Below are 11,477 nucleotides of genomic sequence, written 5' to 3'. Positions count from 1 at the left end.
TATATATATATATATATATATATATATATATATATATATATATATATATATATATCTTTTTTGTTTTCATTAATTGTAATGTAGTCCATTGCTTATTTACAGTAGAGGTCCCATTCTACAGATCGTTAAATATAGTCGTTCATTAAGCAGCTAAAATGATTTGTTGTCGGATGAATGAAAAATTTATACAATAATAACTTTTAATTTCGAATATCTTTAAAAATAAATTCATACCAAAATATTAAAATTAAAAAAAAAAGTCATTAACATCAAGTTATCATCGTTGGCACGCATACACACACGCACACACACACACACACGCGCGCGCGTGCGTAAAAAGAATCCTTTGCTGTAATAAAACTTTGGACTATATAACTTTAAACGCCTTAAACTTCATTGTAGGAATGGTATAAATATGCGACATTAAAAATTTATACAACATATTCATGCCATTTATATTTCGTTATACAACAATTTGTATATACTATTAAGAAACGAAGAAGAAAAATCAACATGCCTATGAATAAGTTACTGTATATAATATGAGACCACATTTGATAGAATAATGATGAAAAACAATCTTTTATTTATACCATTAATGCAAAGAAATTCTGTTTAGACGTTATAATGTTATTGTGTGTGAAGTGTTAAGTATGAATAATTAACGGTTACATCTTAGAACGAAAATGAATTTTGTACGTGGCATATGATGGCGCGTCCGTTTGTCGAATTTGTTTCGAATAAATTACCCCTCGACTGTAGATTTAAGGAAATTTCAATTTCAGTGCTCGTAAAATCTGTTGGTAACTTATATCTGCGTTCGGTGGCGCAAGTAAATGTAAATACGGAACTATCGCGAATATCTAAGTTCCTCGCAACACTCGTCTCGCAGATAACAAGTTTACCATCGAATATCCTAGCATGATGGTAAAACTAATTGTAATATTTACATTCCATATCGATTGGTGGCTAGTCGAGTTGTAAAGCGTTAGCGAACTGAACTTGGTTCCATCGTTGCACGCAAATAGATTACTTTTAATTTTTGTTTCCAATTTAACAATCATAAAATTGTACAATACAAGAACAAGGATCTACTTTATAGAAATGTCTCTAGCTGCTAATATCATTTATTTTTATCGCAAGTGTCACATTGGAAGAACATTGTCACCATACGCACTTGCATTTTCCTCACAGAGGAATATATCGCGCGACAAGGGAGAAAGAGAAAGAGAACAGATAGAGAGAAGAAAATAAATGCTGAACAATCAAACTATAATAGGCACCAATTAAAGCAGTAAAATAGATCATACATAACATTAGATCATTTTTACTGCCTATAAATTCATTTCTCAACGTTACAAAACTTTGTAAAGAATAACGATGAAGCGAAATGAAGAATGCGACATATATAATTTCATCAGAATGGTGGATAGTTTTGCATGGGTAACATAACTGAAGAAATCGGTGACATTGGTAGCGTGTGTATGAAAGTGGGGTGATTCGGTTGGACCATGACTAAAGTATGCTGCTGATTGGCCATGAAGGAGTTGTATTGAGTGTTACTGTATTGTGGGTAAGTGGTATTAACTGTGTCAGTATTTTTGTAACAAAACGTGCCAGGTGTTTGGCAAGGTAGGGGCCCCTGAACAGGACCCCAAGCCAGCTGCTAGCATCTCCGGTTGTGCCAATGTGTCATGTAGTCTTGATAGCTTACAGTAACTTTCTCGCTCTGGTACCGCGTTAACTTCACACTGCGTCTAATGTCTGGTGTGACTAAGCCCTTATAGCCGCCCTTGTGTAGTAACGAATCTATCGTCTGTATCTGGTCCCAACCTGTGCGGAAAGAAAATGCACATTTGGTAGATTGATTATGTACGTGGAAAACGCGGAACATAATGCAGTGCGTGTGCACATCCACGAACCTTGCTCGGTCGCAACATCAGGTAAGTAAGTAGCAGTTCTTTTATTACCCTTCTCATTGTGGAACTCTATACGAATGCCATGAACTCCTATTTCCCAATCTAAGTAATCTACGCCATCCTCAAAATGCCGCAGTATAGACACGCTCACGTGCAAGCGTGGCAGTTCTTCTCTTGTTATAGGATTGAACCGTGAGTCCTTAAAAGCACTGTAAAATTAAGTACGATTATTTTATTTAGAAACTTACATTCTTTCAACTCAAAAATCATCCAAAAACCTATATTACCTAGTAGTAGCATATTCCCTAAGTCCTGCATGTAAATGCATGGCATTGAATGTGCCAATGCATCCACGTAATCTCATGTCCTTGCCAATTGTCCATGTTACAAACAAGGGGCTGAAAAAAAAATAGAAAACAAGGTATTGATAGATTTAATCATAGACATCAAGCTTGGATTATTAACAAATTCATTCTGTAACAAACAAGTTTATTACATTAAACTATATCTGCAGTAGATACACAAGTGTTGTGAACCATACAGAATGCTGACAATTAGTCAACACATGGACAGTAGATATACTGCTATTTCTATATGCAATGCAACAACCGTGCAGCAAATATTAAGATGCATTTTAGTGATATTCAATAAACATTGCAACGACAGAAAAGGAACATGATGAAGGAATAAGGAACGATAAACGAACGAATATCGATTTCTGTTTATCGAAGATAAAAGAAGAGAGATATAGAACGCGCGTAACAACAAAGGCGCGGAGAGACGCGACGTTTACATTTCGATAAACGAATTCGCAACATAACGTTCGTATGCCGCATAACCTCGGGACGGACAAGGTCGAGTAGCACGACCGAGATAGAGCCGACGAAAGCACTGAAAATACAGGACGCGCAGGAGGTCGCATTGTCATCGTCGACGACGCCGACGGCGACGTCGTCGTCGTCGTCGTCGTCGTCGTCGTCGTCGTCATCGTCGTCGTCGTCGCCGCCGCCGAAGAAGCGCACTCGTCCCTGTCGCTAGTTGAAAATACAAAGACAAGAATGAGCCCACCGACAAAGAAGCGCGCTGGCGTGGGTGGCGGGAGAAAAAGGACGGCAATAGGAAAAAAGCGCTCACAGCGGGGGTAGAAGAGGACGGAGGAGGGAGGGAAAGAGGTGGCGGGTCGGGGAAGACGCGCACGGGGAAAGTTGCGAGCGTGACAGAGAGAGAGACGCAACGTGAAGTGAGACAGGGACGGTGGCAACGCGTCGGACGACGTCAGTGGTGGCTACTCACAATGCTTCGTTGCTAAAGTTGGGCGGTTTTGGTGGGTCGAGTTGGTGCAGTTGGCAGTAGAGGACATCGAAACAGTAGAAGCCCATCTCAGGCTGTACAATCGGCGTGTTACGTATACGCGTACCGTTTGACAACACTGTGATACCATTGCATGGTGCACCCGTTGAATTGTTGTTCAACTTTTGCTTCTTCGTACCGCAACAACCAGCAGCCATGTTTCCCACTCGACTGCCGTCGACTCCTGCGACCCGACTGCAGACACGAACGGTCTACGACCCGTGGTGTGCGTCTCACTCTCGTCCGCCCGTCGCAGCCGCCGCCGCCGCCGCCGCCGTCGTCGTCCTCGTCGTAGCGTGCCGTGTCGCGCGCGCGCCCCGCCAGATGGCGTCGCGCACGCCAAAACAGCTGTTTCATCGCCCGCCATTTCGCTGCCGCGAGATTCGTCCGTCCCCTCTCACTCTCCCCTACGATCGACCCACGCCTCGCGCAAACGTTCGTTCATTCATAATACAAAGAGACGAAGGCTCTGTTCTTTTTCGCTGCACTGTGTTACACTTTCTACACCGAAGATAAAATAAATATGCATCGAGGGGAGGGATGAAAAGAAAAACTGAGAATTGCATGAGAAAAAGCACAGCTGAATGAAAACATCTAAGATGCACCGATTCTTTAGGCAAAACTAAATGAAACAACCTGTACACTGAAAAAAAAGATTCGAGTGATAATCAGTCTATCGTTATACGTATTTCTATCGTTTGCAAAAAATGGCGAAGTGATAAACCACTTCTCGAAGGATAACTTGTTCGCAGCAACACGTGTCTGGCGGAGCAATTAGTGCGATAACGAGGAAATCTTTTCTTTTTCCAGAAACGATTGATACAACAGGGAGTTGCCGCGTCATCCGCAAATCGTTATCGTGGAAGAGTTCGGAATTGGATGAGTTGGAGATTCATTTTAAAACAATGTATCATGTAGACTTTACGGACCTACTTGTACCAAAGTTGGTAATGTCCTTCGGGCATTTGATATTCATTTGATAAGATTTCGTCAGCTGAGTCATTCCGAAAGAATCAAGCACGTTAACTTTCTACCCCGCAGGGCATACTTCCGATCAAAGTCTACAAGGCCACTTTTACCACCAGTAAAATTTGTATACGCGGTAGGTTCATCTTTTGCGCGCAATTCAACATAGCGTCGCAAGTCTAACGGTTCGCGTAACCAAGTTTGGCGAAGTACGGGTGAAAGCAAACACATCGATTCGCGATTTCCAACCCGCCACGTCCGTCGCGCAGTACTTACCGCGGAAAGTGCGAAGGATCGTGGCTCGAATTCTATCACGCACCCCCCAATTCGCCGTTCGAGGGTGGTGAACACAGCGGTGACGGCTTTACTACGCCGCGCACATTGCGAGAATTCCGAGCCGGCACAAACATCGTCGACGACGCAGCGAGCGCGAGTAACACGACGAGGATTCCGTCACCAGGAATGACGACGCGACGCGCGCGATCACACCGTCCGCAACGCGGAAGACACTCGCGTGGAATTAAAACATACCGGTCGTGGAAATTGTCAGGATTTGCGAGACGCACTTGACTACGCGCAATATGTCGACGCCCGCACGAGTCATCCGCGACCGTCGAGAAGATCGTCGCGTACGGCCAACTGTCACAACGCGTAACCGCGCGATCCCGCGACGACGACGACGTAGCCCGCCGTGTACGCAGTTTGTCGCGTACGCGATACGCGTGCCGTCCGACACCACAGCCGCTGACACGTACGACGCGATTCACCTGGCGTCGCGACGCCGGTCGCGTTGCACTCACGCGCGCGTGACATCGCCGCGCCATCTCGGAGCGGTCGTGTGTAATTAGAAAATGTGTATAGACAAATAGATCCCCGCACCCACCGTAGCGCGTATACTCTGTTGCACTTTCTCATACACTGGCACGAGATAAGAATGCTCGCTGGCCAATAAGAATCATCAGAGCTGATCACTTGTACGCTCGACGCAAGTTGCAGAACGCGAACGACAGCGCGGGGAAAATTGATTACAATCACTCTTGTGATAATATAAAATTTTATTCCGTCCCCTTCCACCAAGATAAATGCAGCCTATGCGGTTAACACGTAAATTTCGAATATTAGCAGCTTCTCATCCCGGTGTATTCGAATTCATGCCAAGATCAGCCTATTGTCTTCATTGTATCGTCAACTCGGCGAATGCGATTAAAACGGCCGGTATTGTTTCGATATATCACGTTAGTATTGGTTGGCACGGCGAGTTACGGTGAATGTAAATTTGCGTGAATGTAAAGTGCGCGAAATACGCTTTAAATTATTCCTATCTTTCGCACTACGTAATCCTGCATTATATTGTGCTGATTATCGAGAAAAGGATGAGATTAAGGTCGACGTGTACGAAGGGCTTATTACTCGCTACAGTTACAAAGTGCACGATAACCCAGCAAATTCGTGCAAATTCGTATGAGTGATTTTCGAGTTTACATAATATGTACGCCCGACTATTCAATCGCGTTAATCAAGAACTCACGTAAATGCAAATGTACTTTTATCGCACTGATGAAATTCGGCTAGTAATATTTGTCTACGTAAATTGCAATAAAAATATCACGACGGTTATATTGTTTATACGATAAGATTACGTTGTTTTCTCATGTAGCTCAATTATGTGTAACGAAATTACTTTATCATATTCGTTATACAAAAAGAGTTCCATAGGCCACATGATCTTATATGTAAGACAAACCTGCTTCGCGTTTTATTACTTTGTATGTAATCGTAATTGAAGTATACGTGACAGTTTGCCGGATTTGTTGTTAACATCGAAACTCTAGAGAAAGAGAAAGAAAGAGAGGCGATATTTCAAGTACTCGCTAACCATTAATTAGTTATCTCGAGTAACAACTACAACGTCAACTGTGTACATAAATACGATATAACAGAGATAAGATACAATAACAATTTCTTCATTTATTTCTTAACGAATTTCATTAGTATAAAAGATACAACAACGAATAAATTGGCAGTGTGTAAGGCCCGCTATTGAAAATAGCTGGCAGTTTGAGAGAAGCAGAATTGACGCTGAGAAGTGTGTCGCGATTTTGCCAAGTATTTAGTTCGTACCGTAAAACTGTGTATATCTGTGCAAAATGCGCGCAAGTTGCATAATATACATCAATAGATGTACCATATAAGATATCGCGACTGGTGCAGCTCTATCACGGAATTGTAACATTTTATATAAATCATACAATACTTCAAAATTCATGATGAGATCTTCATATTTTTTTTGTTTACTTACGTCTAACTTATATCTATCTTTCATCTTATGTTCTCTGTTGTCTTTTCTTTCCTTAATTATTGCTAACTAAATTATTATAACCACAGAAAATGTATGTCATCTCCTCGTCAAGCTTATTATTGATGTGACTATAATTGTTTCAATAAGGCGAGAGTCTTTTTACCACGATGTATTATGCTAAACTTCCGAATAAATATATCCTAATCAGTGAGAAATATATCAACAGAAATATCGTTTATCAAAAACCTGAAATTTTGTCTCACTTTTCGATTGACATATGTTCGAGAGTATTACACACATCGTACTTATTATATAAAGAAAGGAATACATCAGTTTGTACGTTAACCTCGTGATGCAGGCAGTGAATTTTAGGCATAATCACTGACCCGTAGAAGTGCACGTTGCCACTCGCGTATCATCGAAATCACGAACAGATTCTTTGTGATATAGCGAGACAGCGCTAATTACCCTTGAGAACGGACGATCCGATGCATCCGTTACAAAGCGGGAGTTTCTTTGTTGTCGTCTTCATCGACTAGAGAAATTTCGGAAATTATTTTAATACAAGATACCAAAAGAGAACGCTCACATGCACACATTCACGCACGCGTGAACATGCAAATAGAATTCTCAATGCGCGAATATTTGGTATGTCTCGAGACGCGTGATAAATCTTGGTTTGATCGACGTGTGCGACGCGTTATTACTTATCGTTCTTAACGACTTAACAATTAGACAGTGCCACCGTACGCGAGAAGGGCGTCGTTATTATCCTCAAGACGGCGCGCGCGGTATCATAAACGGGAGGCTGTGCACACCGAGACACAGGCACACGCACCACCATTTAAAGCAGTGAAGAATCGCGAGGATAAGCCGTCGCCAGTGTCATTTTCGCTTACGTACCCCGCGTTCCGCGGTTTCCTGCGTTGAGGAGCGATGCGGTCGAAGGTGAAGCGGCGCAGGCGGATAGGACGGACCCGCGTTATTCCACCAACCGGGCGGATTGTTACGTATCGGCACCATGACCGGGGGAAGCGGGGGCAAAGGTAGCGGGTGTATGAATGTCGAGCGACTGGGCTGCGTGACGATCTGCGTGTTCTGCTGGTTGGACACCAAGGGATTGTACCGAGCGTTATCGTGCGGCGAGACGTGAGACGTATTGACTGTTGGGTGCACGTTGTTATAGCGAGTCTCGGCGGGTCTCGGAGGTAGGGGTCCTTGGGCAGGACCCCAGGCGAGTTGCTAGCATCTTCGATTGTGACAATGTGTCATATAGTCCTGATAGCTCACGGTGACCTCCTCGCTCTGATAGCGAGTCAGTTTCAGGCTACGACGAATGTCGGGCGTGACTAGGCCCTTGTAGCCGCCCTTGTGCAGCAGAGAATCTATCGTTTGTATCTGGTCCCATCCTGAACATCGGGTTAAGAGTTATTGTGTTTCTTTGCTTAACTTTCAAAGTGGACTATAAGAGGAGTCAGCACACTACTGGTCCTATCCTACGTTACAGATACGCACCTTGCTCCATAGCTACGCTGGGCAAGTAAGTGGCCGTCCGCTTATTACCTTTCTCATTGTGGAACTCTATGCGAATTCCATGAACGCCCACTTCCCAATCTAAATAGTCAACCCCGTCCTCGAAATGCCGTAAAATCGACACGCTCACGTGTAAGCGTGGCAGCTCGTCCCGTGTAATGGGATTAAATCGAGAGTCTTTGAATGCGCTTCAAAACATACATAGAAACATACTAAGCGTGATTGCTCTATCCCACCGCGAAATCCGTGAAATGTTATTCGTACGTTATCAATGATCTAGAGTCTGATACTATATAACATCTCTCAGCTCGTGAGAAGCATTGTCTCACCTAGTTGCAGCGTATTCTCGTAGCCCAGCGTGTAAATGCATCGCGTTAAAAGTACCAATACAACCTCGCAACCTCATATCTTTTCCTATTGTCCATGTCACAAATAAAGGGCTGAAAAGATGCATCTGCATTAAAAATCTCGCGCTTAGATACACAGTTTTCTTCTCCTCTATTGCAGCCACACACAACGAGCATGGGAAGTGAAGAGGAGCCAAGCGAACGAGCCAGAATTGTGCAGATCGTGGTGCAAGAGAAACGAACATTTGGCGAGAAAAAATCAATACAACGAAAACAATATTGAGCGACAATTCAATTCCTGTGACGTTAGTTTTTCCGAAATTGAAGCAGTATGCACGTCTACAAAGACGCATAAACGCATCGCCATTGCCATCAACGACGCTCCCACAGATACCGTAACGAAGGCGTCCTCGGTGGCCTACATAGTTGGCATAGCGCTACACAACACGAGAAATCGAAGCGCGCCACGATAACGTGTCGTGCACACCAACAAGTAAATCCACACGCGAGGATCAAACAATGCGTCAATAATGTCCGTCCCAGTCGATTACACAGGTAGTAGATTTATTCGCGGGGTCGAATGTCAAGCGTTGAAGGTCGACTCGGCGAATGCGGAGCTTGTAAGATACGAAAACAAAAGGACGGCAATAGAGGTGTGAAATGCGTCTCGCCTGTGTACAAGGGCCAACGTGGAAAATTGACATCAAGCGACGTCAGAAATCGCACAGGCAATCGTAATCTCTAATCGCGACTCGGCGACAAAGCGCGTACGATAAAGACGACGCGTCATCGGAGATAAACGAAGACAACAGCTGACGCGACGCGCGAGTGAGACAGACCGCGGTCGTGCTACGCGAACGAGAGAGAGAGAAGGGGAGGGGAGAGAGAGAGAAACACAGAGACGGATAGATGGCACGTCATATACACAGAGGTAGGATACCGCGAGGGCTACTCACAACGCTTCGTTGCTGAAGTTGGGCGTCTTCGGCGGATCCAGCTGGTGCAGCTGGCAGTAGAGCACGTCGAAGCAGAAGAAACCCATCTCCGGCTGGGCGATCGTACACTTCCTCGGCTGAGGAGCGCCGTGTCGCGCGACAACGCTGCCGTCGCAAGGCGATAGGTTCGACGTACCGCCCAGCCTCTGCTTCTTCGCGCCGCAGCAGCCAGCGGCCATGTTCCTCCTCGACAGGTCACCCGCGAGCACCGTCGTGGTGGTCTTCCTCGGCGGTCTACGGTCCTCCTCGCCGCGACGTACTCTACGTCGACGTCGTCGCCGACGCGCGCCGGATCGCGCCCGCGCTCCGCTAGATGTCGAGCCGGCGGCGGCGTGAACAGCTGTTTCATTACCCGCCATTTGTACGGCGTCGCGTCATCGCGCCATTGATAATTAGCGACCGTCCGCCGTCGCGTCGCGCCACGCCGCGCCTAGTCGCGCTGTGCTGCGACAACGTCGGGGCTCTCGAGACACGGTCGACTCGAGCGCCTCCATCGATGTGCGCTGGGACGTTAACCAAAGTGCTCTTTTCATCACACCTTTTCTACACTTGTACCTTTCTTTTCCACTTTTGTATCCTCATGGGACGGAGCTAAACCTAGCCGGTTTTAATCGTCGGACGTGTAATTAAGAAGAATGCCTACATGAGCGTAAGATGGCAATAGTTCTTTCAAATTGTTCCTATTTACTTTCTACACTCGGAATTAAACAAAAAAGAAACGTTCGTGCAGTCCAAATATCGTGTATCGCGACACAAATTTATGGTCTATTTTTGTTTCGTTCGTGATGATAACCTACATAGCACAAGATTTAAAAGATGTCCCAAAGACATTCAGAGGATGGCTAAATGTCCGCATAAATCCTCAAAACATCCTAAAAATATTCCGAGGACTTCTAAATGTCCACACAAGTTCTCAAGATATCCCTTCAAGATCTTATGCTATGAGGGAATTCTCCAATCACTATGTTATTACGTTATTAAATGTCGAAAGTAGGTATCCACACAGCAGATGTGTCCAAAATATATCAGGGATATCCTGAAGATATATTTGGGATATGCGATATCTTCAAAATATCCTTATGATATATTTAGGACATTCCTGCTGTGTGGGTAATCGTAATATAGCTAAGACAAATGCATGTTATCAAAAAATATCAACATCCTCTGGTAAATTTTTTATCGTTTCGAGATTTATTATTTCACTTGCTCTATATTTTTCGAAGGGGGCATTATGGCAACATGGAGGTCTTTTCTCTCGACACTCAACGTCGCGGATTTTGCACTTCGGGATCTAGAATTGAGAACAATCGGAAGACACGTCGTGAATATCCTCGCTAGACAAGCCGTTGGTAAAAAATTGAGAGAAAACCCATTGATACGTCAAAGGTTTGTCTATAAATTCATTCGTAAAAAACGACAAGTAATACGAATCTCGGAACGACCAAAAGTTTATCGAAGAATACATTGAAAACTGAAACGAAAGAAAACTTTATATATATAACGAACGGGTAAAAAAGGTCGATTTAAGAATAACAGTTCGAGAGAATCGTAAATTTCTATCCATTTTCGACCAAACGTGCACATAACAGAACATACATACATGCACACACATACACATGCGTGATAAACCTTTGCTTCTTAAAGCAATAAGTCAGGAGAGACTCTCTATTATGACCTTCTGTTCCCTCCTACGAATAGAATCTACGAGTAGAGTCATCGTTTGATTAATGCATAGTACTTGATTAATCGGTCAATCATTCACTAGATGATAAATTCCATCCTTACTATTGAAGCCATAGTTTTATAGAATAGCTACGTCATGATTATATTACATGTTTCTCAGATAAAATATTTGGACGGAATATGTCAACAGGATTGTCGTGTACATTTGAAGTTATTTCTTTAGTAATAAATAAATAAACGGTCGATATACATAGTGATATATATATATATATATATATATATATATATATATATATCACTATGTTATGAAAAATGTGAGCTAATATAGCGCTTATTTTATATATATATATATATATATATATATATATATATATATATATATATA

General features: G+C 43.4%; 2 protein-coding genes across 5 annotated transcripts in view; one reads left to right on the top strand and one right to left on the bottom strand.

Moving 5' to 3' along the window:
* Positions 1-430: 430 nt before the first annotated feature.
* LOC116849362 lies at positions 431-9,847 on the bottom strand. Its single transcript, XM_032826448.1, has 9 exons — positions 9,371-9,847; positions 8,397-8,507; positions 8,050-8,255; positions 7,797-7,943; positions 7,438-7,697; positions 3,213-3,481; positions 2,207-2,317; positions 1,923-2,128; positions 431-1,833 (listed from the first exon to the last, which is right to left on the bottom strand). The coding sequence occupies exons 1-9, from the start codon at positions 9,766-9,768 to the stop codon at positions 1,667-1,669; spliced, it is 1,875 nt and encodes a 624-aa protein (XP_032682339.1). The 5' UTR covers positions 9,769-9,847; the 3' UTR covers positions 431-1,666.
* A 24-nt stretch (positions 9,848-9,871) lies between these two features.
* LOC116849352 overlaps positions 9,872-11,477 on the top strand; it is a 156,287-nt gene continuing 154,681 nt past the window's right edge. For 3 of the 4 annotated variants that reach the window (XM_032826427.1, XM_032826426.1, XM_032826417.1), the window contains exon 1: positions 9,872-10,058. The gene's annotated coding sequence lies outside the window, so the exon portion shown is untranslated. The remainder of the gene's footprint in view (positions 10,059-11,477) is intronic. The other variant, XM_032826419.1, reaches the window with a different exon arrangement.

This window comes from Odontomachus brunneus, unplaced genomic scaffold (genome assembly GCF_010583005.1).
Source record: "Odontomachus brunneus isolate Ranch 3 - 2012 unplaced genomic scaffold, Obru_v1 Obru_scaffold_113, whole genome shotgun sequence".
NCBI lineage: Eukaryota > Metazoa > Arthropoda > Insecta > Hymenoptera > Formicidae > Odontomachus > Odontomachus brunneus.
The sequence above is the reverse complement of the archived record's forward strand: the minus strand, read 5'-3'. Positions and strand labels throughout refer to the sequence as shown.